Source organism: Scyliorhinus canicula, chromosome 4 (genome assembly GCF_902713615.1).
Source record: "Scyliorhinus canicula chromosome 4, sScyCan1.1, whole genome shotgun sequence".
Classification (NCBI taxonomy): Eukaryota; Metazoa; Chordata; class Chondrichthyes; order Carcharhiniformes; family Scyliorhinidae; genus Scyliorhinus; species Scyliorhinus canicula.
Window position 1 is genome coordinate 181659272 of NC_052149.1, and position 27130 is coordinate 181686401.

At 44.5% G+C, this 27130-nt stretch overlaps 1 protein-coding gene across 1 annotated transcript in view; it reads right to left on the reverse strand.

The window, feature by feature from the left end:
• Positions 1 to 1442: 1442 nt before the first annotated feature.
• Positions 1443 to 27130, reverse strand: part of pdlim7 (PDZ and LIM domain 7) — a 150320-nt gene continuing 124632 nt past the window's right edge. The window contains exons 9-13 of the mRNA XM_038793545.1: positions 24496 to 24739; positions 10715 to 10895; positions 8399 to 8519; positions 7227 to 7342; positions 1443 to 3366 (exon numbers count right to left, since the gene is read on the reverse strand). Of these exons, the coding sequence (XP_038649473.1) occupies positions 3280 to 3366; positions 7227 to 7342; positions 8399 to 8519; positions 10715 to 10895; positions 24496 to 24739 (749 nt within the window). The 3' untranslated portion in view covers positions 1443 to 3279. The remainder of the gene's footprint in view (positions 3367 to 7226; positions 7343 to 8398; positions 8520 to 10714; positions 10896 to 24495; positions 24740 to 27130) is intronic.

Below are 27130 nucleotides of genomic sequence, written 5' to 3' on the forward strand. Positions count from 1 at the left end.
GTAAAGTTAACCAATTACCCTGGAGGCCACAACCTTGAGATAACGGATAGCCTTTTGTGTAGAATTTAATGCTCATCATGGAACTTACAGAAATACTGGACTAATTTAAGTGCACGATATGCATCAGTTCTTTCCTGCAGACAAGTTAGTCAAGTAATGAATTGAGCTGCAGACCCTCGGTGCAAGTGCCATATTTTTATCTTTCTAAAGTAGATCAAAATCAATGCCACATTTTAGGTGGAAACAAGGTCTGAGACATGCTTCACTGAACTAGCTCATACTTGTACTTGTGTTCGTACTGAGGGTATCAGGGAGATTCATCATTTTAAGTTAGATGTTTGCTCAATAATCTCCATGGAAATGTGGAGGACCAGGCGGCATGGTGGCGTAGTGGTTAGCACTGCTGCCTCATGGTGCCAAGGATCCGGGTTCGATCATTGCCTGTGTCCATAGTTTTCACCCACAACCCAAAGATGTGCAGGTTAGGCTGATTGGCCACGCTAAATTGCCCCTTAATTGGGAAAGAAAATTGGACACTCTAAATTTATATTTTAAAAAAAGTGAAGGAAACGTGGACGACCTAAGGAAGTTCACCAATTTACCCTACCCGCAGTGAATTATGGCTGTGGGGCGGGCTGGCATAGAGCGAGTCGGCTTCCAGCCAAATTTATTTGCAGTTCAAATATTCTTAAAAGTAAAACAAACACTCAGCACATCAGAAACAGCCGTAACTTCCCGGATTTCGAGTGTTGGATTTGGGCGGGGTACCCCAAAGATGTCCTGGGGAATCCCTCTCCGAAGTTCCCATTTGATGGTTTACGTGGCAATTGCCCAGAAGTGCCAATTTTCGCTGGACAACTGCGCTCTGCTAGGAGCCATCAGACAAAGCGATTTAAATTGTTAACTTCGATGGTTCTGCCAGTTTTACACTAATAGTTACTGTGAAAGACTGTCAGCATGGGACACCCCTCCCTGATCCTGGTATTCCCCAAAATCCACTAACCACCCAACAGGTGATTTCTCTCCCCCCCCCCCCCCCCAAAAGCTGGCTGAACCAACCCCTTGAACCGACACCCAGCACCCTAACCCTATCCCCAAGTCCGTACCCCATCCATCCCCATGTCTGACCCCCTAATATCCAACCCCTACTAACTGCCCTGTGAGTACAACCTCCCGACCTTCAACCATTCTGCTTAACTTAAACACTTACCGCCTGTTATTTTCAATGAGACCTTTAAACTCACCTATTTTACAGCAGCTGTGCTGTAAAGTGGGAGCAGGGACCTGCTGCATTGCCCGAATCTCACCAGTCTGGGTCAGGAAGGTGAGACAAGAATTATAGCACAGTAAGTGGGTGCAGAGAGGCATTCCGAGTAGCCCAAAATGTGCATGAAACTTCAAAACAGAACATCAAGAACAAGAACAAGAACAACAGAGCACAATTTGATTCATAACTTGTTTTTAATTTCAAATGGTTATGTTCCTTTCCTGGCAAAGTACATAGTGTTTTTAAAAATATGCAATACGTGACTCAGTTATACTTTTCAGCTAAAGGAGGATAAATTCAAGTTTTAAAACTTGGGCTAATAAAGCAAGCACTTTACACCAACATCTAGTAAATATAGAATCCATACCTGTGACAAATGGAATTATATCCAAGTAAAATTTGTGATAACCAGGTTGCAGCACCTTCCACTTGCACCCAACATGAACACGAAAAACAATTGTTTAATAGGTTAAATGATGTCAATGAGTTTGCTAAATCAGTTTGCACACCCTCAGATCATTTAGCTATCAGTCGTTGCAGAAGAGTCTCAGAGTATAATACTATTTTGTTCCTTTGGCAAACAGCTTTTTGCTGTGCAACATAACTAGTTCCAGAGCTGCATGGCAATACGGGCATTCTCATATCTCTGTCACCAATTTTACCCTCTAATAAACTTTGGAGTGCCATATTTTACATCCCTCATTTGAGATTTGCCATAAATTCACAAAACTTAGATTGAATTAAAATTGGCTAAAAACGGTTCTGAGTAGATAGATACATCTTTGGTTGTTAAGATAACTCTTTGGCTTTTGCAGGCTGAATTGTTAAACACCATGACTATAATTGCACAAAATCTCCCCTTCAACCAACAGTACAGCTATTTATAATTTTCATTCTACACACAATCCATTGGAAAGGAAAAGTGCACTCCCTGCAAACTTTTTCTAACTGAGCAAATTTGCTTGGTTAAACTTCGCATTTCCAAATGTCCCTGATGAAGTCCAGGAGAGATTTACAATTCCTCCAGCAGGAAGAGTACAAGTTGCAAAGAGCTGCTCATGGTGACTGCGTGGAGCATGTGCACTATTTGGTGCTTATGTTGAAGCATTCATCAGGTTTTAACCAGATTGGGAGCAATGTCAGCCAAAATTCAAAATGCAATTTAAACTTTACACATGGTATCTAATCTATCAGATTAGAAAATGCATCAATGTACTTGTAAATAGTGAACACATTCCTTATACATTAAATTATCTTCCTATACTTCAAATAGATTTCTTAACCAGTCTAAACACAACTACTTGTTGTGTAAATCTCCCTTCGCCCACAGCAGTCCAAAGGATGTACAGGTGCAGGTGAAAATAACATACTACTTAACATAATCAATAACTGACAAATTAGTATCTTGTGTGAAACAGTTTGGCTTATTCCTGTACTTGAACATTTAAAACAAGTTATTCTACTTACTATTAATGTCAGACAGCCAACCTAATTCTGCAAATGCAATAATAGCCAAAGTTCTAAAGTTTATGAATAAAATACTGACACCGATTCTACTTTCCATAATCCACAAAAATAAAAATAAAAGATACTGCATGGTGATAAAAGTTTCAAAGAACAAGTAGTTAATAAATTGTATTCATTGTGTGCAAAATAGTGAGATCAGTGAAATGTGACAGAATATCCTTATACAGTTTGAATGTTGAAGATATCTACCATTAAGACTGTTTTCCCTTTGGAAAAAGGGAAGGTAACATTAAAAATTAGAAGAGATTACATGCACAACAGAAAGACATGCAACATAATTGACCCTTTGAGGAAGGCTCATGTAACAGCGCTAAATATTTATTAATCGTCTCTTGAAGCATTTCAAACATTTTTATTGTACCAGAGAGATAGTTTGAAATTTTAGGTCACTTTTGTGGTTTCTTTCAAACTCTGTTAGATGCTGTGCTTTTCTGAGACAGTTTCTGTGCTCTGTTCTCTGGTCATCATCATCCATCAGTGTCAGACTAGACAGTTGAAAAGGCATGGCTCTTGCATAAGGGCTTTTCTTTTTTGGAATAAAATGTTTTGCCTTCCAAGTTTATATGACATACCTGGAACATTAAAACAGGATAAATCATATAGATATTGGATGCCTTCTGATCTAAATGGAAAGATCAGGCAGCCTTGTTATGAACTTCATTTTTAAACATTGCACTAATCAAGTTGATTTTCATGCAAATACATTTTCAAATGCTCTCCAGAATGTAGCTTTCCTGGAGGTATCCTACGTAAATAGCAATTTTAAAAAGAATTTCCAACCAGGCCAAAATAAAATGTCATATAATATGTCCATACAAAATGGAAATAATATATTTGCAAAATAATTGCTCAACTTTATTTTCCTAAACTAACCTGGAACAGCAAACAAATTGTTTGGCGTGAAAATGGTTTATAAATTTGGCATATTTGCGATTTAAACTTTAGAATTCACACTTGGAACACACCCCGACGCTGACCCCACTCTCAGCTGGAGAAATGTGTACCATTTAGGATTTTTCTCCTTAGAGCAGCGAAGTTTAAGGGGAGATCTAACAGATATTCAAAGTTAGGAGGGGTTTAGATTTGGATTTTTGTTTATTGTCACGTGTACCGAGGTACAGTGAAAAGTATTTTTCTGGAAGGAGCTCAACAGATCATTAATTACATGAAAAGAAAAGGAAACAAAAGAAAATACATAATAGGGCAATACAAGGTACACAATGTAATGACATAACACCGGCATCGGGTGAAGCATACATGGGTGTAGTGTTAATGAGGTCAGTCCATCAGAGGGTCGTTTAGGAGTCTGGTAGCAGCGGGGAAGAAGCTGTTTTTGAGTCTGTACATGCATGTTCTCAGACTTTTGTATCTCCTGCCCGATGGAGGAAGTTGGAAGAGTGAGTAAGCGGGGTGGGCGGGGTCTTTGATTATGCTGCACGCTCTCCCCAGGCAGCGGGAGGTGTAGATGGAGTCAATGAATGGGAGGCTGGTATGTGTGATGGACTGGAGTGTGTTCACAATTCTCTGAAGTTTCTTGCGGACTTGAGCCGAGCAGTTGCCATACCAGGCTGTGATGCAGCCAGATAGGATGCTTTTTATGGTGCATCTGTAAAAGTTGGTAAGAGTTAATGTGGACATGCCGAATTTCCTTTGTTTCCTGACGAGTATAGGCGCTGTTGTGCTTTCTTGGTGGTAGCACGACGTGGGTGGCCCAGGACAGATTTTTGAAGATGTGTACCCCAAGGAATTTGAAACTACTAACCATCTCCACCTCGGCCTGTTGATGCTGACAGGGGTGTGCACAGTACTTTGCTTCCTGAAATCAATGACCAGCTCTTTAGTTTTGCTGGCATTGAGGGATAGATTGTTGGGCTGGTTATAAATTTAAAATAATTGGCAAAAAATGGGGGGGGGGGGGGGGGGGGGGGGGGGGGGGGGGGAGATCGAGGACAAATTATTTCATACATAGGATTTTTTTTACCCAATTCTTTTTTTTTTTCCCAATTAAGGGCCAATTTAGCATGGCCAATCCACCTACCCTGCACATTGTTTTTGGGTTGTGGGGCAGACACAGAGAGGATGTGCAAACTCCAGATGAACAGTGACCCGGGGCCGGGATAGAACCCAGATCCTCGGGCGCCGGGAGGCAGCATTGCTAACCACTGCGCCATTGAGCTGCCCCACACACAGGATTGTTATGAACTCGAATGCACTAACTGGAAGCGCTTTCAATATTTGGAACAATCAACAGATAATTAACTGGACAAATATTTGAAGAGAACACATTTGCAGGATGACAGAGAGAAAGGTATGATGTGGGACTTAATGGATAACTCTGAAATGGCCGTTGTGTATCTGGAAATAATATTACATAGTAGAATAGCTAATGTGCATCGAATAAGGGCGGCAACTTGGCTATCAGTAAATGATTAAAGTCAAAGTTTTCTTTAAAGCACACAATAATACTTGCTAAATGTCCTTTAATGTTCTTAGTTTCAAACTAGTTTTTCCAGAATTAACTTGCAGCAATTGTTCGACGGATCCATGTGAAATAAATTTAATTAATGTTTCATAGCCACTAAATGTAAAAGAGTACAATTTACAATCTGTTTTAACAACCAAATAATCTTCTTAACAGCCAAATTTATGGGGTGGGGGAGGATGCCTTGTGTTCTTAGGATTTAATTCCTCTGGGATTGGTTACAATACTCAGCATAAATTAAGATGGCTGATAGAGACGGAGTTCGAGATGGAGTTGGAGCCCACAACCTCTACGATAGACTCAGATGGGTAGGGGGTGGGCATCGGGAAGAGGGGCGAAAGAGAAATAGGATGGTGGGACAGTGAACGCAGTAAATAACTTAAAATTGTGTTAAGCAGCTAGAAGAAGCAGTCTTGCTCCTCCAAGCTCCAAAGTACGGTAGACATGCTGTGGAGATGCCAGGGTTGGGCTGGGGTGGGCACAGTAAGAAGTCTTACAACACCAGGTTAAAATCCAACAGGTTTATTTGGAATCACTAGCTTTCGGATCTCAGCTCCTTCACCAGGTGAGTGAAGAGGTAGGTTACACAAACACAGCGTATAAACACAAAGCCAATGATGCAAGATGATATTTTGAATGCAAGTCTTTGCAGGTAATTAAGTCTTTACAAATCCAGATGGTGCGACTGAAGAGAGGGATTATCACAAGTTAAAGAGGTGTGAATTGTCTCAAGCCAGGACAGCTGGTAGGATTTCGTAAGCCCAGGCCAGATGGTGGCGGGTGGGGGGTTAAATGTAGTGAGACATGAATCCAAGTTCCTGGCTGAGGCCAAAGTCATGCGTGCGGAATTTGGCTATCAGTTTCTGCTCAGCGATTCTGCGTTGTCGTGTGTCCTGAAGGCCGCCTTGAGAAACGATCAGAGGCTGAATCAGCTGGTGTAGAACATGGAATGTTCAGCGATGCACATTCAAGGTGGATGAGCCCTGAAAGTACTGGAAGACCTTCCTCACAAAACTGAAATGGGGTCGGCATTCATTTCAGCTCGCTGCCAGGGCCAAGTAACAAAAGGCCCTGAACAACCTTGCAACATTCTGGGCGCGCGCACAAATTGGGGGCAGCCTGTTCCACTGCCAGACCATTCTTGCACTCATTGTGTCAGAATTCGCTATCCTGTCGGGAGGTGGAAGTTATTGAGCATGTTCAAAACAGAAATTGATAGGTTGACATCAAGGGATTTGGCGATAGAACGAAAAAATGGTGTTTAAGTAGATGATCAGTCATGATCTAATTTAATAACGGAGCAGGCTCGGCAGGCTGAATGGCCTAGTCCTGTTTCTAAGTTAAATGGGTGCAGCAACATTCAATTTTTAGTCCCATGATTTGAACAGACCACACTCTTAAAATTCTTAGCCAACACTTAACTGATTTGAATAATTGCCACTTATTTCAAAGTAATTGTCAATTAGATACAGAAACAAAGCAAATTACACAATATGTTTTTGTTTAAAGCGTGGTTAGAACTTTCCCTCAAGCCATTTTCTTGACGATCAAAGAAAGTTATTTTGTTTTATTTTTTTTTGGTTGCGCTGGAATCTATCATTGAACACAGCTCCTCATTCAAACTGCTTATGTATTGTGACTGAATTAAGAGAACCAGCACTGAATAAAAAATAGACAATACTTCATGTATATCAAGGTTTTAAAATCCAATTCAAGATGCCATTTTTGCACTTTTAACTTCAGCGGTGGCCACTTTCAAAAGGAAGTGATGTTTTGACATCAATAAAACAAAACACCTTTGCCAGTTAAACCACGGCTGCCCTCTGAAGGATACATTTAATTGCCCTCAGTTCTTTATTTAGCTAAAGGTTTTCCTTAGAAAAGACGTGTGCATTTGTTATAGTATTACATTACTACTGTTGTAGAATTGAAAAAAGGATTAATACTCACTGCACATACAAAACAGGTGTCATGCCAGCTGTACCCTAGAGCTTCAAGAAATCTATCACCAGCATCGATCTTGAAGTCACAGCCATGACATTTAGTTCCAAACATTTTCTCATAGTCTAATTAGATTGCATAAATAGAAAAATAGTTTTAGATTTACTTGTAGAGTATGCTGCAGAGACTTTAATGTTATAGACACAGTTTTATAAATATTAATTTCGATGTTTGTTAATCACTGGTTAGGCTTCACATGTTAGGAAGGATGTCAAGGCCTGGGAGGGGTGCTGAGTATATTTACTAGAATTATACCAGTGATGCTAGATTGTAGTTACGTGAAGGCCAGATAAGCTGGGATTGTTCTCCTTAGAACAGGGATGGTTAAGGGCAGATTTAATGGACACATTAAAATGTATAAACATTTAAAAAGCTAATTTACTGTTGACGATGCCCAAAAGTATCGGTAAAATGTGACAAACACCATTTAATAAAAAGCAAAAATGCCTTATTCAATCACTGTAAAAGAACGGCTGTGATATTATCTCCTAAATGCATAAACACCCCATATGGTATTAAACCTGCCAATCTGTTGATTCACCAGTGCTAATATAAAAGATTTTATGATGAAAATAATTTCTTCATAAATTATTTTTGCACAAGTCATAAAACAAGTCTTTAAACATTTGTGATTACGTGCAAAGTTTTTCTATTCCACCTACTTCCAGCTCCATTCTGACCAGAAAGAGACAATGCTATTATGTAGATGAATTTGCAGTCATTCACACTGTATATTGCTGCTATTCTTCATCTCCTGATTCAGAATAAACTGGTATTAGGCTATTTATCTTCATGATCAAGGGCAGTTGAGTAGATTGGATTTTAACAATTGGTAATAGGTAAAAGTATATATGTGGCAGTGTTAAATGTTGCCAGAATTTCTAAGAAGCCATGTTACTGCATAATAGCAAACTAATTTTTAACTTTTACCTTTGCAAATATGCAAACTTGTTTGGATGCATTCGTTAATTTGAAATGGTGTGCAAATAAATGTGTTATGATTACACATTGATTTTTGTGCAAAATCTTACTCTGGTCTTATTTGATGAATACAGCGTTGACCAAGTACATGTCCATCAAAAAGTATTCTCAATTCTTTCTGCAGTACAAAACATATTTACCTTTCTCACAATAGGGTTGACCCTCCTCCATGTAAAATGCTTTGTTGCGAATGGGGGTTTTACACGCAGCACAGTTAAAGCACTTAACATGCCATGTCTGCTTCAAAGCATGCATAATTTCCTAGGAACAAGAATGCAAGTTAGTTTCAAAAAAATCATACACAAGGGAATATTCGGGAATATTCAGGGACGAGAGTTGGAATTAATTTTGCTTTCTCAGCTAATTTAGCCAACAGTAGATTTCAAGTAATTTACTGACTGCATAAGTTTAGACATGGCTGGGATAATCATCTGGATATGTAACAAAGTCTATTAACAATGGGCACCATGCACGATCTTGCAGAGTTTTGGGTAAGCCAAGTTCAAATATAGCCATTGCTTTTTTAAAAAAATATTTTCTTCTCCTGTTTCACATTTTCTCCAAAATTTACGCCCATGTGTAATACATCAGGTTCGGAAGACCCAAACCCCCTGCCTGCCTTCCTTTCTGTAGTAGCACCTTTCTAATTCTGGCCACCTTCACTCCCCATATGAATGAGGTAATCATCCCTTCAATCTCTAAAAAATGCCTTTGGCAGGAAAATCGGCAGGCATCGAAAAATAAACAGGAATTGCAGCACATTCATTTCAACCGCCTGTACCCGACCCACCAGTGACAGAGGGAGACCATCCCAAATTGCCAGATCAGCTTTCATCCTCCCACCAACTGGAAAGGTTGTACCTACGGAGGCCCACCCTCAATCCCGAGCAACCTACTCCCTCCGGTATCTAAAGTGAGTCCCTGCTCTACGGAATGGCAGCCCCCCTCCCGGCCGAATCACCACAAAATATTCACTCTTGTCTAGATTTAATTTGTACCCCGAGAACGACCCAAACACCCGAAGCAGCTCCAGTATTCCCCGTGACACACTAGAACCAACACGTATAATAACAAGTCATCGGCATATAAGGACACACTGTGCTCTATCCCTTTCCATATCTCCGACCTTCTTAATGCGATGGCCAATGGCTCAATCGCGAGTGCAAACAGCAGGGGGGACATAAGACATCCCTGCCTAGTCCCACGGTAGAGAGGAAAGTATTCTCCCAGCCTTCCCACGTGGCTCCGACCTGTTCAACCTCTCATAGAATTCCTTAAAGACCTTGTTAATTAGATCTAGACAAACCACCAACTTCCCTGCCCTGTCCCGCACGTGGATAATCTCCCTTGCCACAGTCTCCCCATGGAGCTGACTCACCAACATACGCCTCGCCTTCTCTCCATGCTCGTAAAATGCCCCCCATGCTCGCCTCAATTGGCATACCGGCTTCCTGGTAGATAGTCGGTCAAAGCTCGCTGGAGTTCCTTCCTCCTTTCCAACTGCGCTGGGTCCCTATCTTCTGCATACCTCCTGTCTACCTCCAGCATCTCATCTATTACCCTCTGCTACTCCAACCTCTCCTCTTTGTCGAGCCTAGCCTTGAACGAGATCACCTCACCCCTCACCAACGGCTTTAAAGCCTCCCAGACAACCGCCTTCGACACCTCACCCGTGCAGTTAAAACTTTTTTAAAAATAGCCATTGCTGATGGTGGTTCTTGAAGTTTGTACCACAGCTAATATTTGCATTTTGATTTTTTTTTTATTCTCAAAGTGAAAACTGGTGAATGAAGTACTCTCTCTCATGTTAGACATTAAGCACTCCCATGTATAGCTTGAGTCATGTGTAAAATAATGTTCCTCTACTCTGTCCTTGCAATGCACATTTGCCCAAACACATTTTTTCCCCCACAGAATCTATGATCATTGTTCTGTTCCTAATGGAAGTTCAGTAGAGATTCCACACTTTTCCCCATTTAAACCAAACAAAAAACCTCCAATTAACAATGGAACAATGTCTCAGATGCAAAATGATAGGGAACCGACTCAATTACAAAGACCTGCTCTCATTGCAACACTTACATAGCTGCTAAGTTAACCTTTACTGCAGCAGATTTTATATCAATGAAGCCTCAAATCTACAGTTCATTAATTGCATCATCGTTATTCTTTTAAATGTGATCATTACCAGCCAAACCTGCATCCAAATGTTATCTTCAATTTAAAGATGCTAATTCCCAATCTATAAGAGCTACATTTCCGTGTGTATTCAACCTTCTATTACAAAAAAAGAACAAACTTGATGATAGTCCGAATCGTGGTTAATTTATCTGGGCTGCCACATACGATAGGAAGTGCATTTTAGAAGTTCCTGCTTTGTATTCAGTTCATAAGTCGGCTTACTTTGTACAAACAACTCCTGCATTCAAAGCTACAAATATACAAGATTTACTTACACCTACAATCTTCTGTTTGCATTTGGCACAATTGGGGGCATGCTTATTTTCATAGCATTTTCCACAGAACACAGAGCCCTTTTCCTCAAAGAATCCTCCCTCAGTCAATGTCATTTTGCACTGATTGCAAGTAAATTCTTCAGGATGCCAAGAACGGCCCAACGCCACAAGATAGCGACCTCTAAATAAAAAAAAGGAACAAAGTCAAAGATGGTCATCTTGATTTTTTTTTATTGATAAAGTTTGCTGGTAATAGCACCCCTTCAGTGTAGATTTTAAAAAAAAATCACATTTACAAAACAGACTTTTTTGCTGCAGACATTTAAGCTGATTTATTCATGTATCCAAACATTATTAAGTAATTTGCATAAATTCTGTATAGTTGTGCAACTGAAGAAATGTTTGCAAGTCACACATTTGAGCTCTGGCTGTATAAAGGCAGCTAAGTACATCGCAGTATCACAGTTATATCTACTTTAAGAGGGTTAAATAACAGGACAAACCCAACCTTTCCTCCATTTACTTAGTTTAAAATCTAAAGTATTTTGTTATTAGAATGCCAAGCAGATGAAAGAATGTGGATCTGCAGAGTGGATTTCTTCCCCTCGGGTGATGATCACGGAGGTGGAAAGGAACTCTCTCCCCATAACTTATGGTTGTTAGACTTGGATGTAAAGAAATAAGTAATCACCAGTTTAATTAAACGTTTAGAAATTAAGAGACTGACTTGCATTCATATGGCGCCTTTAATGCAAAGGATTCTCCACAGTCGTTAACCAGAGGCATAATCAGACAAAAATGGGTGCAAAAACAGGGGAGGATATATTAGGAGAGGGAACCAAAAGCTTAGTCAAAGAAATGGATCTTAAAAGAGGGAAGTAGACAGAGGGGTTTAGCTGAAGGCACAGCCACCAATGGCAAGACAAAGGGTTGGTTGTGATGGTGGGTAGGATGCGCAGGGAATGCACAAAATGCCAGTCAGAGAGATCAAAAACTGGTGGTTGGGAGTTTGACTTGAAGGAAGACCAGAGTTTTGGTTGAGAATTCAAAATTTTCTGCATAATCCAGCAGGTTAAGTAAAATGGCAAGTGGAACTGAATGTTGAATAGTAATCAGGCATCAGCGTTTTGGATGAGAATACATTTTTCAAAAGGGCCAAATGGGCAGTGAGCCAAGAGCACATTTGAATAGTCGAGGCCGAGGAGTCACAATGGAACACGTGAAGGTTTCAGCAGAGGATGAGTAGAGGCAGGGGTGGAGGATTGAGGCAACATTATGGAGAAGTTGGTAGCCTGTCTCTGTAATGGAGAGTGTATGCATCTCATAGGTTGCCAGGATTAAAAGCTATCTGGCTCATCCCGAAACAATGAGAGTTGGAATGAGTAGTGAAGATACAGAGACAGTGGTGAGAGCTGAAATGATGGCTTCAGTGTTCATCTGGGGGAAATTGTGGTTCATCTAAATTGTGGTTTGAACCTCAATAGGGGCAGATTATGTAGTGTTAACAATTTCAGTCCCATAGATTTTATTAAAACGTCAGCATCATTCTAGAGGGCATTTGAGTCAGTGTTAACTTAAAAAGACAATGTATTAATCGAGCAGAGCTTGTTTAAATCCAACCAAGGCAAATTGTGGTGATTTGAAAAATACCCAAGAGTTTGGTTTCTTATAACATTATGGATTTCTCTTTAAAAAAAACTATTTAAGCTTCGTCTGCCATTGACACGTTCCCCAGACAGAAGGCAGCCAACTGCCAGACTTAACTTTCAGTTGGGTGGGAGATTTCCAAATGCGAGGACTGGCGAGTGTTGCTTCTGTGGGGGAGAGGAGGTGGTCATGGTTGGTTTGGGGAGCTTAGGAAACCAAAGAGAGCCCTTCTACCCCTCCTGACCCACAAGCAGTGCTTTCAAGGAGCTTGAACTTCTTCCCAAAGCAGTATTCACCATACTTTACTGGCTCGCATCAGGTCTAGGAAACCCAACGGCCCACTGTAAAACCTGCAAAGGCTGAAAGCCTCATTAAAATATTAAAGTTGTGAGTTGCAGCAGGTTTAGGCCTTTAATCAATAACTGACCCGAACCCACCCCACTCATTTTTGTAAGCTGAAATTCGGCATGATCAACAAGTAGTCACAAAGACCAGTGGACGATACTCATCCCGTATTGCACCCGCCGCACATCTTGCTATTCCCGGAGAATAGTGGGAGAGCCCCGAAATAGAGTTTGCGCCAGGCGCCGAATGATGCGTTATGCTCCCGGTCTGCCACACTGGAAATAAGCATTTTTGGAAGTAGCCAGAGTCTCCCAATTCCCACAATTCTCTGTCCCCACTGGCGCTGCTCAAACAGAAACCATGCCCGGTGGCTCAGAGTCCATTGAAACCCTCAGGTGGTCAGGGTTATGCAGGGTCCTGGCACTGCCAATTTCTGGCGGGGCCTAAAGAAGGGGCACGAAGTGGGAGGGAGGGGGGATTGTTCGGCAACCCCATAGTGGGGTTTCGGTCACTTAGGGTGGGGGTGGGGGCGGCGCAGGTACCTGCAATGGGGGATGGAGGATTCCCACCGGGAAAGAAATGTGCAGGACCTAAAGATGCTGGTCAGGTTGGGGCTGATGCTTGCGAGTGGGCAGTGGGGGTTGTAGGATTGTCTGGAGTTCGGACACCCCTTTAAAATGGCGCCTCGATATTAGAGGAGCCAGCCTGGCCAGAATCTTTAGGTCCTGCACATTTCTTTCCCAGAGGGAATCTCCTCAAGCTCAAAAGAAAATCAAGTGCGGCTGGATTGTGATCTTGATAGCGCCGGCCCATCCGGGAGAATTCCGCACCAGGCTGGAGAGAGTCAAACAAGAAAAATGGCCTCTGATTTGAGCCAATGACGTATTTAAGAACTTTGGAGAGAGAGTAGGAAATGATGGAGGAGATCTAATGGTGAATGAGGGGGTGAGATTAGCTCTTTTAAAAAAAAAAATCAGTTAGAGCGATGATTTTGAAAGCCATAGGTTCTGTACCAAAGAAGAGAAAACCATTGCATATGCCAACATGGGGGTCAGGAAGGGAAGATTGGCATTTAGTAGAAATGACCTTTCACAAGATGCCATTGAGCTGAACTCTGCTTTTCTCTCCTCAGATGTTGCCAGGCTTGTTGAGTACTTACAACATTTTCTGTTTTAGTTTTGGATTTCAGCATCCATGGTATCTTGCTTTTTGCATTAAGATTTTGAGCTCGATGCCACCAGTCATTTGTTATCCCTCTCTCAGCCTGATCTTGTCTTCTTTAATGAATTTCTCCCGCAGTAACTAAACCTTGAAACTTGTAATCCTCAGCACAGCTTGGAATCATGATACCAGAATATTTTAATTAAATGATAAGAAAGTTTGTAGACCAAATCGGTGAGATGATTATCTTATTATGATGCATAATCACTGCAATTACATTTACTATAATGTGCATCATAAGCTTAAGCTGGGCAGTATTTTTTAAATCGCTGATGAACATCAAATTTGGAAACCGTTTGCTTATTTTGGAATTAAACAAGCTCTGCTTTGACTAATAATTGCCTCTTTTTTTCCAAGTCAATACTGACTCAAATGCCCTCCAGAATGGATGGTGCTAAAACTTTCTTAAAATGTATTGACTGAGGACCTCCGGTGGCGGCATGTATAGGGGAAGTCGCATGTTGGGTGGCTTCTGCTTGAGGCATGTTTTTAGGAGAACGGTCCTGGGGGCAATTTGTGAATGATTGGACGTAGGAAGGAATAAGGAAGGCAAAGAAGGTCAAAAAGTTTAAGGAATACAGCCATGAAGAAGGGATGGAATAAGTGTTCACCGGCGAGTGAAGGGGCCAGCCAGGGAGCTAGCAATATTGCGGGGACTGGGCTGCTGGCTGGGGCAGCACTGCTCACAGCAGAGAGGATGACTGAGATAATGTCTTTGGAGCTGGAGAAGCAGTTTATGAAGCATATGGAGGTGTTGAGGAAGGAGATAGCGGTGGCTTTGAAGGCGTTGGTCAGAGGCAATTGCCCCGGTGAGAGTGGCTGTGGCGAAGACATCAGCTGAGGTGTCTTCCCAGGGAAGATGAAGGGAATGGAGGAGCTCATGTCACAGCACAGCGATCAGCTCACCTCGATGGGGAATGAGCTGCGGAGGGTGGTCGAGGCCAACAAGGGGCTTCAAGCAAAGCTGGAGGACTTGGAGAACACGCTCGAGGCGGCAAAATTTGAGGATTGTGAGCTTGCCCGAGGGGGTGGAGGGCTCGAGGATGACAGAGTACTTCGCCAAGATGTTGGCGGAACTGATGGGAGAGGGAGAGGAGTCCTCTCGGTATGAACTGGACTGAGCTGATTGGTCGCTGAGGCCGAAGCCAAAGTTAAATGAGCCACCAAGGGCAGTAATTATCTGCTTCCACAAGTACCACATGAAGGAGAAGGCTTTGAACTGGGCCAAGCAGAAGCTGGAGGTGCAGTGGGCTGGTGCTGCTGTTCGTATTTACCAGGACTTGACGGTAGAGCTGGCAAAGAGGCGAGTGGCGTTCAGCCGAGTGAAGACAACATTATAACAGCGGGGTGTGATTTGGAGAGGTGTATCCAGCGAAGCCGAGGGTGACCTACAACACCAGAGATTTCTACTTCAAGAAGGTGGAGGTGACGGAGGCGTTAGTGAAGGCAGAAGGTGTGGGACAGAAGTGAAGACTGGAACTGAAGATGGGTTGAGGACTGTGACTGGGGAGTTTAGAGAGTGTATAAATGTTTTGTTTTATTGACCTATATTGTAATTTTTTTTTTACTTCACGTTGTTATAGGGGCAGCACAGTAGCATGGTGGTTAGCATAAATGCTTCACAGCTCCAGGGTCCCAGGTTCGATTCCCGGCTGGGTCACTGTCTGTGCGGAGTCTGCACGTCCTCCCCGTGTGTGCGTGGGTTTCCTCCGGGTGCTCCGGTTTCCTCCCACAGTCCAAAGATGTGCGGGTTAGGTGGATTGGCCATGCTAAATTGCCCGTAGTGTCCTAAAAAGTAAGGTTAAGGGGGGGGGGGGGTTGTAGGGTTATGGGTATAGGGTGGATACGTGGGTTTGAGTAGGGTGATCATTGCTCGGCACAACATCGAGGGCCGAAGGGCCTGTTCTGTGCTGTACTGTTCTATGTTATAGAGCTGAAGTTTTTTGATTGTTATTTGTTGTTGTGACGGTTTTATTGTATTGAGATGTCTGGATTTGATTGTTTTTCTGGGACTGAGCAGGAGGGGAGGGAAAGACTTGGGTGGGGGACTCCGTGGTAGCTAACTTAAGTTGGCTAGCGAACGAAGGTGTGGTGGGGGGAGGGACTGCGGACTTTGGAGCCTGGCGAGCAGGTTTTGATGGGCCTAAGAGGTGTTAAAGGCGGGGGGAAATATCGATATTGGGTGAGGCTTTTTTGAGAGGAAGTGCAGGGGGGGATTCTGGAAGGGGGGAGGAAGTTTGATGTTAACAATGGATAGGGGCTGGTCATGCTTATGGGGCAGGGCCTGGAGTTATGATGGCGGTGGATAAGAAGGGGTGTGGGGAGTGAGAGACCCCCGGTCAGGATAGTTACGTAAGGGGGTTGGGCGGCCCAGTCAAAAGATCAAGAATGCTGGCGCATCTGAATGAATTGAAGGCCGATGTGGCGATGACGCAGGAGACTCACTTGAAGGTGAAGGATCAAGTGAGGAATGTGAAGGGCTGGGTTAGCCAGGTGTTTTATTTGGGATTTGACGGCAAGGTGCAGTGTCCTGGTTAGCAAAAAAGAGTGCGGTTCCAGGTGGAGAAAGTGGTTGTGGACCAGCGAGGTAGGTATGTGATAGCAACAGGGCATTGGGGGGAGGCTGGTGGCACTGGTAAGCGTGTATGGTCCCAACTGGGATGAGTGTGTCTGGGGCCATTCCTGACTCGGATTCACATGAATTGATAATGAGTGGAAACTGGAACTTGGTGGAGGAGCCGAGATTGGACAGATCTCAGCCGCGCTTGCTTGTCCCGTCAGGGGGGAGCGGGGGGGGGGGGGGGGGGGGGGGGGGGGGACACGATGAAGGCGTTGGCTGGACTAATGGCGGAAATGGGAAGGGTGGACCCTTGGAGGTTTCTGCACCCAGGGATTGAGAGTATTTTTTTTTTCTTTCCTCGGCCCATGAAGTTTATTCACAGATTGACTTTTTGGTGATGGGGAAGGCGCTGTTGGCTGGGGTCAAGGGGACGGAATATTTGACAATTGCGATATCGGATCATGCGCAGCATTGGGTGGATATGGTGTTGGAGAGGGGGGGCCGTGCAGAGGCCGGGGCGGAGATTTGATGTGAGGCTGTTTGGGGACTGAGAGTTCTGTGATGAGATTGGGAAAGTAATTGAGAAATACGTGGGGTTCAATTCTAAGGGGAAGATTTCACAGGCGGTGGTTTGGGAAGCTCTAAAGGCAGTGGTATGGGGGAGGTGATCTTGTTTAAGGCAAAGGTGGATAAGGATGAAAGGGTGGAGTGTCAAAGGGTAACAGATGAGGTGTTAGAGGCAGACAGGATGTATGCAGAAGACGGGGATCCAGCAAAGTTGGAAAAGAGGAAGGAGTTGCAGGCAAGCTTTGACCGGCTGTCCACAATGAAGGTGGTGCACCAACTGAGGCGGGCAAGGGGAGCGGTTTATGGATATGGAGAGAATGCATGTTGGCAGGCTTTGGAGGGAGGCAGCAGCGAAGGAAATTATTGAGGGCAGGGAAGTTGGTGGTGGCTCCGGATCAGATTAATAGGGTGTTTGAGGAGTTCTACGAGAGATTGTACAAGTCGGAACCACCGGGGAGCAGCGGGAGATGCAGGAAATTCTGGATGGTTTGGAACACATGTGTTGTTCCTTGTGTCTTAATAAAGCTCGTAGTCTCAAAGTTGGAGAAGATGCTTTATTGTGAATTTGTTCTGTCTTCAGAGCTTAACTTACGGCTACCTCAAATGCTGCCTGCCTGTGTCTGTGTCTTGCTACCAGTTCTCCCTTCCGTGAAGTGTGTTCTCATTTCCTGTCCCTCTGTATTTATAGCTCTCCCGTGCTCCCTCTAGTGCTTGCTCAGTTGTATTGCATCTACATTGTGATACACAATCACCACAGAGTGGGGGTACTTAATGGCAGTTCTGGAGCGGTTTGTGATTGGGCCACAATTTGTAGATTGGGTAAGACTGGTGTACAGGGAGCCAAAGGTGAGTGTCCACACAGATAACATGAATTTAGGATATTTTGCTCTGCAAGATGGGACCAGGCAGGGATATCCTATGTCCCCCCCCTTGTTGTTCGCGCTTGCGATTGAGACTTTAGCCAGCGCGTTGAGGAGTTTGGAGGTGAGTAGAGGGATAGTTGGAGAGGGATAGTGCGGGGAAGAGTGGTAGAGCATAGGATCGCTTTGTATGCGGACGACTTGCTGTTGTATGTATCGGAACAGTGTGTCGATGGGTGGTACATTAGAGCTGCTTGGAGTGGTTTGGGTCTTTTTCGGCTATATGCTAAATTTCAATCAAAGTGAATATTTTGTGGTGTCTCTGCCGGAGGTGAGGGGGCTACCATTCCTTAGGGCGGGGACTCACTTCAGATATCTCAGGGTGCAGGTAAAATGTTACTAGTTTGGTGGGGAGGGTAAAAGCTGATCTGACGAGATGGGATGGTCTTCCTGTCGCTGGCAGGTTGGATACGGGCAATTCAAATTAATGTGTTGCCCCGGTTCTTGTTTATTTTTGAGTGCCTGCCAAAGGCATTGTTCAAGGAGGTTGAAAAGGTGATTACCTTGTTTATATTGGGGAGGGGGTGGTGGGGAACGTGGCTAGGATTAGGAAGATGCTGTTACAGAGAGGACGGCAGTCAGGGGGGTTGGGTCTCCTGAATTTACTGTATTATTACTGGGCGGCAAATGCGGAGAAGGTGAGGAGCGAGGTTAGAGGAGAGTCTGTGCAGGGGTCAGGGTTGAGGGCGATGGTCCCGGGGAAACACTCGGGGAGTCCAGTGGTTGTAGCGACATTAAAAGTGGGATAATCCCCACTTCAGGCTGGGGATGGGGGTCAAGGGAAATGCCGATTCGGGGGAATCAGATTTGAGCCATGGAAGTGGGATGGGAGTTTTCGGAGATGGGAAGAGGAGGGAGTCAGGGCACTAAAGGATTTGTTTCTGATGGGCCGGTTTGCAGGACTTGTGGCAAAATATGGGTTGGGGCAGGGGGAAATGTTTAGGTATACGTAGGTGCGAGATTTCGCTAAGAATGAGACACAGAGCTTTCCAGTGGTGCCGGCCCCCACACTGTTGGAGGAGGTGCTGACGACAGCGGGCTGCTGATGACAGAGGGAGTGGAGAGGGGGTGGTATCGGTGATTTAAGTGTGATTCTGGGAGAAGAGAAGGCACCGCTGGAGGGGATTAAGACAACATGATTAAGACCACGCTGGAGCGACCGCTGCTTCCGGATGTGAAGGGGAGGAAAGAATTGAGGATATATACAAGTGGCTGGGGGAGCAGGGAGGTGAGGGGTGGTGAAGATCAAGGAGAAATGGGAAGCAGAGTTGGGAGGGAAGATCAATTGTGGAGTATGGAGTGAGGCACTGCGAAGGGTAAACGGGACCTCCTCATGTGCAAGAATGAGTCTGATACACTCTAAGGTGTTGCACAGGGTGCATATGACTCGGGCGAGAATGAGTGGGTTCTTTCAGGGGGTAGCAGATTGAGTGTGAGAGGTGTGGGCAGGGGCCAGCGAATCACGCGCACATGTTTCGGAGTTGCGAAAAATTGGGAAGATTCTGGGCGGGAGTGTTCGTGGTCTTAAGACAGGATAGTGGAGGTGGAGGACTTGGACGCTTTGGTGGCAATATTTGGGGTTTCAGAGAAGCCGGAGCTCATGGAGAGGAGGAAGGCCAATGTCGTGGCCTTTGCCTCTCTGATTGCACGGCTGCGAATTTTGCTGGAGCGGCGGTCAGCATCGCCACCGGGGATAGCGGCATAGTTGGGTGACTTGTATGACCTCCTGCGGTTGGAGAAGATAAAGTATGAGTTAAGGGGCTCAGCGGGGGGGGGTTTGAGAAAAGCTGGGGTATGTTTGTGACCTTGTTTGAAGAGCTGTTTGTTGCAGGGGTGGTGGTGGGGGGAGAAAGAGGAAGGGAGGGGAGGGAGGGGTGATTATTTGCTGCAACCTGCTTTGATGCATATTTGCAATAAAATATATTTTTTTAAAAAAAGAAGCTTGAACCGGGTCCCCTGGAAGCCATATTCAGGGAATCGGATCCGCCGGGGTTGAAAGTGGAGGCAGATGTTTTAGCCTGCGCCTCGTTAATTATCCAAAGGCAGGGCCTGTTGGGGTGGAGGTCGGCTTCTCCACCCAGTGCCCTGGCATGGCGAGGGGATCTGTTCGAGTTTTTAACACTCGAGAAGATGACGTTTGAGGGAAGGATGGCAGGGTTCTACAATTTAGGTGCTTTGTTTATTATGCACTTTCAAGAATTGGATGACATCGAACAATAAGGGGGGGGGGGTTGGATTATGCATGTTATTGGTGGCTATGTATGGGGTGATGGTTGATTCTGAATTCTTTTTCTTTGATGTTTGTATTTAAAATGTTGAGGGCTGTTTGGGGGTTGGTGGGAGGAAGGGATTATTGGCCATGGGATTGACATTGTATTTGTTACTGTTGATTGTTTGCTGGTGGGTGTAAATTTGGATGAAAATGTGAAAAAGGAGAATAAAAGTATTTATTTAAATAAAATGTATTGACTGAAATTTTAAACTTTCACACAATTATATGAGATGTTAAATACCCAAGTTCCTGACGCACTGGTATCAGCTTCAGCGGTGTAATTGTAAAGTTCCTGCATGCACTGTGACTATTTTTAAAGCTTTGGTATGACATAGCTGTTCTATTTTGCAAGGTTATAAATTCCTCGAACATTTTTTGTCAGGAAAACTTGGCTCAAGCACTCATGCCTGCCTGTCATTCTCATCCCTGGCTTTTGTTGTGAGGAGTTGTGGTGATTCAGGTCAGGGAGATAGAGGTCAGCAATGACATATGAACGATATATAGATCAAAGCTTTAAAACTACTAAATAAACTATGATTTAAAAAAAATAAGAACTCGCATTGTTTCGCAAACACATTTAAACCAAATATCCAGCAACTATTATTGGAACTTTCAGGATTCTAACAATGTGTATATAATTTCATAGTTGTGAACATGGATTGCTCTTCAAAGAGGAAATATGCTCCCTCGTGAACCATACGGTCAGTTATCCTGCACTTAGAACAACAACAACAAGTATTGTATCGTACCTCCAACATAGTGGGTGAAATTTTCCCATAATTTGTCAGGGTGTCAGTCTCTGGCTGAAAACCAGCATGCAGGCTATCAGCTGAGTTTTTACCCAAGATCTTCTGACAAGTAATTTGGGTGTGTAGTTTACGCTGTCAATGTGGCAGGACGGGGCCCGACAAGACGGCAAGGCCAGCTCCACAGGGGCACCCTGCCCGCCAAGCATCGGGGGCACCACCTTCCTCCAGCATCCCTCTCCCCTCAAGCATCGGGGCCCTCCCCGAGCAAATTAATGGAAATCCCCACCCCTCATGCGATCGCCCCTCCCCCCCCACCCCGAGTTCACCCCTGGCACAAGTTGGCACTGCCCTGGCATGTTTCTCTCCCCAACAGGGTTTATTAAAAAATATCTTTGAGCCCCCAGGGCAATTCCCCCAAATGATTCATGCCTTTATATGCCTGTTCAGCAAACTATAAGTGACGGGGGTGGAGGCGCGGGAATTCACGTGGCAGGGGCTTTTTAATTATACTAAAACTTATTTAAATGCATTACAATGAGTGTGAGGCGGAAACCTCATTACGTCAAAGGAGCATGGGGGGAAAGAAAAAATGTTTTAAAATCGGGAAAATAGATTCTAGCCGGTTAGATCTAGGGCGCAATTCTCAGGAAAAATTTCTAAATGCGCCAGCGAGCGCAAATTGTCGTGAGATTCCAGACGCTCGACCCAGTAAGACCAGCAATGCTACCCAACGTTAATTGGTCCATTTAACCAGGCCTCACGGGCTCCTCATCCCGACTCGCCAGCTGATTCTCTGGGACCACACTCGCCAGCCCCCTGCTAACAAAGTCAAGCAGCACTTAGGCTGCACCAACCACAGCCAGCTAGAAACAATGAAACCGAGGAGACCGGATCTAAGATTCGGGGATGCTAACCTGGGGAGGCTCCTGGACACAGTGGAGGGCAGGAGGGATGTCCTGTCCCTCCCCCCCCCCCCGCCGAGGGGCCTGGAGATACAGCCACAAGGCAGCCAGTGCTGCCTGGGACAAAGTGGCGGTAGCAGTCGCTTGGTCAGTATAACCAGGAGGACTGGCTTCAGTGTCTGAATGTCAACGTCCTGTACTAGGCAGCCAGAGTGAGTAAACACCAACATTGCACACCCCTCCCCCCAAGGGAGCATCCCCCCAGGCAACCCCCAACGCTCCCTCCATCCCCCTCCCCCATTTCCTCCAGCCAGCCCTTCAACCCTACCTCCACCCCAACCCTCTCTGTACGCCCCTCCCCATTCAATCCTTCCTCCACCCCCTCCCCTCCCCCGTCCTTTCTTCACCACCACCCCCACAAGAACCCCAGAAGATGCTTGCCGGGGCATTGAAGGCCACGGGACGAGGTAAGCAGCTGGCTGCCTCCACATCAGGTGTGCATCCTGGGGACACACCTAGACATAGTGGTAGAGCTAAGAGGGCAAAGCACATCGAGGATCACTGAGGGCGCCGGGCGAGGGGAGTGGTTTGCTCCATTGGGAGAGTGGGCACATATATTGAACAATAAACACCCTTGTGCAAAACCAGGAGGAAGCGTGTCAGTTTCTTCCATAATGCATCACCCCGTGCAGGTGATGGATGTGGCCAAGCACTCAGCAGACAGGCAGGACTCAAGATTATTGCATAGATTGAGGAGCACCAGCGCCACACTCTCTGCAGGTTACCATCACCCCCCTGCCCTCGGCAGTGGCTCGCTGACAGTGCTGACACTTATCCTGGGTGGGTGGAAATGGGGGTGGTGGGTGGGTAAGGATGCAACGATGGCCACGTCCTAGGTGAAGAGGGCGAGCATGGGGGCCTCCTGGCCAGCTGGACCCTTACCGTTGCTGTCCATCCTGCAGCCTCCGGCTGGGCCTCAAGTTCCTCTTCGGTCTCATCCTCCAGCCCCTGCTGATCCAGCGCCTCCTCATCAGCTTTAGCCCAACCACCCACCGCACACCCCCGCACCTCCAAGTTAGCCACATGTTCCACGTCACCAACCTTCAGCTCGTCGCCCCGCTGTTGTGCGCGGTTGTGGAGGACACAACCAGCAACAGCAGACCACAACAAAGTGGGTGGCCCGCTGTTGTACTGGAGTGCACCTTTGGAGCGGTCAAGGCATCGGAACCGCATCTTTAGGAGTCCGATGCTCCGCTCAATGACAGCCCAGGTGGCCACATGGATATCCCTTATCCCCAAAAGCCAACCGCCCATCCTGGGGTGCTCCTCGAAAAGGGCAGGGATGACCGACTGCCCCAGGATGTAGCTGTTGTGCACACTCCCCAGAAAGCGTGCACACACGTGCATTATCTGCATCTGGTGGTCGCACATGAGTTGTATGTTGAGGGAGTGAAACCCCTTCCGGTTTTAACATAGGGCACCCCCAGATGGCCCGGTGAGTTCAGGGCAACATGCGTGGCATCTATAACTCCCTGGACCTGGGGCATCCCGGCCATCGCGTTCAATATCTGTAAGGCATTGAGAGAGGGTGTTAAACCAACAAACAGAGTGGCTTCCACTCTGGGACCCTCCATTCCCCCATTGAATCCCCCCCCCCCCAATCCCCCCCTTTCCAGACATGCAGGGACAAGGGCTGCCCCCAGAATGGGTACACATGATCCAAGGATTGGCATGGTGCTGTAGTGAGCGCTTGCTCCCCCCACCCTCTCATGGCACCCACCCCTGCAGAGGGTCCCCCCACCCCCAGGCCCACTGAGCACAGGGGCAGCAAGCCCAGCGCTCCAGGGCTCTTTGCCTGTGAGCAAAGATGGCTGCTCACCCCCTTGGCTCCCCACAGAAGCCCTTCCGCTAGTTTCATGTTTTTCAAAAAAAAAGTACTAATCGGCGCCAGCGTGAGCACTTGCTGCGGAGGCTTCTGAATGACAGGAGGCCATTGGATATGGGGTGGCTCTCATTAATTGTATGGAAATGGGCTTAAGTGGTGATAATTGTTTTCTCGCCACGCTATGGCAAGATCCCGATTTCATCTACTGGAGTGGGCCGGTTGAATCGCAAACTATTTGGCGCCTGCTGCACTTCCCGGTTTTTGGCTTCTCCCGCTATTCACCAGTCTCAATAACGCTTGAACGCGAGTGTAACGAGGCCGGATCGTGCCCCAAGTTCCTCAAAACTTGCGAGACTTTGCGGCCGTATCGCCGTTTGTGCTCGCGGCCGCATATCTGGAGCGCCAAAGGACCTGCTCCTGTGCTGTATTGTTCTTTGAAGTATTAATAGGAGAGAAGCAGCAATGAAAAAGAAAGGGAGTGGAAAGGACAAACGGAGAGAGGAGATGCAGAAAAGCATCAACACAAAGACAATGCCATTATATTTACTGATGCACCATTACAACTTCACAAAAGGCCACCTAGTGGAGTAAAATAACAGGCAAGTTACAATTGATAATTGGAAATATTCATTGATTGCGAATTTATATTGATTATGGGAAAGTAATCCTTAAGTAGCCCAACTCTAAGCATAAACTCTAAGCTCCTTACTCACTTGATAACCTTGTTACAGTGGGCACACACTGGAGTCCTGTTAGTTCCGTCAGGTGCTTGCTGTGCTGCCTGGACAATAGAATTTCGATTTTGTTGAGGGGTTGGCTGAGCAGGTTGCGTGAATTTAGTCATTATGGTGGTTGTCTTGTCTGGTGCATACTTCTCTGCAAAGGAATTGTCAATCACCCAAGGTGGTCTGCAACTTGGAGCAGAAGGACCTGGAGGGGCTCTTGGGACAATTTGCACTGAAAAATAATAGAATGATTTCATGAATTAAATGCTATTGTGTCTATAGTTTTTAACTGCATCTTCTTATGGCATTTCATTAGTGATGTGTACATTATACTCAATGTTCATTCACATTCCAAACCTGATTGAAGCTATGATTATTTAACCAGTATAAAATATTTCAACAAAATAAATGATCGTTCACCTACTGTTTATGATACAACAATTAAAATAAATCACAAGCTTGTCTTCAGGATGGCACTAAAAGCAATGACTTGTAAACCAGTCGCATCATGCAAGGGATCACCCATTTCACACTATGTGACGTCCATAATTCATTTCACTCATAACAATTAAATACAATGAACGTTTTAAACCATGATTAATCTGCCTCTTTCAGTCAGTAAGTCAGACCCCGACAAGGCATCAAAGTACCTCAAGTACCGGATCCTTACTGTGTCTCCAAGATGCCATTGCTATGGTTATTACAAAGTAATGGAAAAATATAGCACCAACATTTCTCATATTCAATATGAAAGAGCGCTGATATTTTTGAGCACCAAACCATTATTTCAAAACAAATCTGTGACGAACTAAAACAGGTCAAACTAATGTCATGCGAGAGTAGCTTTAAGAAATGGGTGTTTACAAATGGGTGTCTATATAAATATCTGTAGTGGTACCTTTAAGAAATGGGTGTTTACTACTGCAGTGATGTCAGAGAGTGGGTGGAGCTGGGCTGTCTGTCAGCTTTTTACTTTCGTTTTAGGCTGTTTGCTGCAGGGTGTGTTTTAGTTTCGTTTTCAGAGCTGGATAGCCAGTCACAGCCAGAAGGGGTATGTCTTTCTCTCTGTAATCTAAATACTGTAAGTTGATCCTTTGGTGATTTAAAACTGCTCTCGGTAGTGACTTTAACCTGATGTTCTGTTTAAAGTTTTTTAAAAAGTCTGCTGGATGTTAAAAGTACAGCTTATGGACTACTTAGTGTTGTATTCTTTGGGGTTTGTATTTGAATTAATGGTTGCTAAGATATTCACTGTTTGTTTTAAGAAGGTTAACTTGAGTTCATAGAATAAACATTGTTTTGCTTTAAAAAATACTTTTTCCATCTCTGCTGTACCACACCTGTAGAGTGGACCATGTGCTCCCCATACCACAATCTATTAAAAGTTGTGGTCAGGTGAACTCCATGATACACTTTGGGGTTCTCTAAACCCTGGTCCACAAAACTAGATTTAAAAACAAATTGGTCAACTGTATCCTTAAGGTTATTCAAAATTTCTGTAGTCGGGAATGAATACACTAAACTAATTTTACTAACAGTGGTGATAGAGAGATCAGTCTTGGATTGATTTTCTCCCCAGGTATCACTGAGCTAAGCTGTAACAGAAGGCAGACAGAAATTTGGTGGAAGTGCAAGTAATACTAAGAAAGATTTGCATTTAGCTCGCATCTTTCACAATTTTAGAATGTCCCAACAGCACTTGATAGCTGATGAAGATTTTTTGAAGTTTAATCACTGTTCACATGTATGAAACACAGAAGCCAATTTTTCACGTGGAAAGTTCCTAAAAACAGCAATGTGACAATGGCTAGGCACTATTTTTTGTGATGACTATAGAAGGGTAAAGATTGGCCACTGGGAAGAACTAATTAATTTATCTTCAAAATAGTGCCAGGAACTGGTTTATGTTCATTTTAGAAAGCAGGCAGGGCCTTGGTCTAACATTCAAATGGCAATACCTCCAACAGTGCAGTACTCAGTCTGGGCTGCACTGCAATGCTCAAGTCTCTGCAAGAGAGATTGAACCCACAGCATTCTATCAGAGGCAAGACAGCTACTGACTGAGCACAGCTGAAAGCGCATGGTTATCAAACTAAAATTTAAACTTAGTTTTCTAACTTTATATGGACTGATTAACTGTAAGCCAGTGACAGTTGGCATCAATCAGTTGTACACAAGCCTCTGAATTGGTGTTAATTATTGTGACTGGAAGCAGACTGACCAGATTTAATTAGTGTGTTTCTGAAGGTATATATGTATATATAGAGGGGTATCTGCAAAACACAGAGATGAGAAAATTGCTTAATGGAGTGAACTGCTCAATAGAGCAAAGATGGGGGAAGTCAGTGCCCAGGAATAACAATAAATAAATAGAAAATAAATAAATGGTGACTAAGAGTAATTAATTAAATCCAAGAGGATAAAATCAAAATTAACCGAGTAGATCATAACAAAATTGAAGAGGCTCAATTTGCACTAAATACAAAGCCAGTGTACATAATTAATAATTATGAGTTAAGGGACACAAAGTTAAAAGAAACCAACAAAAAAATGACCAATTAATCTAATATCAATCTGAATCCATCAACTAAATATAATCTAGATGTCAAGTAATTTCATTGTA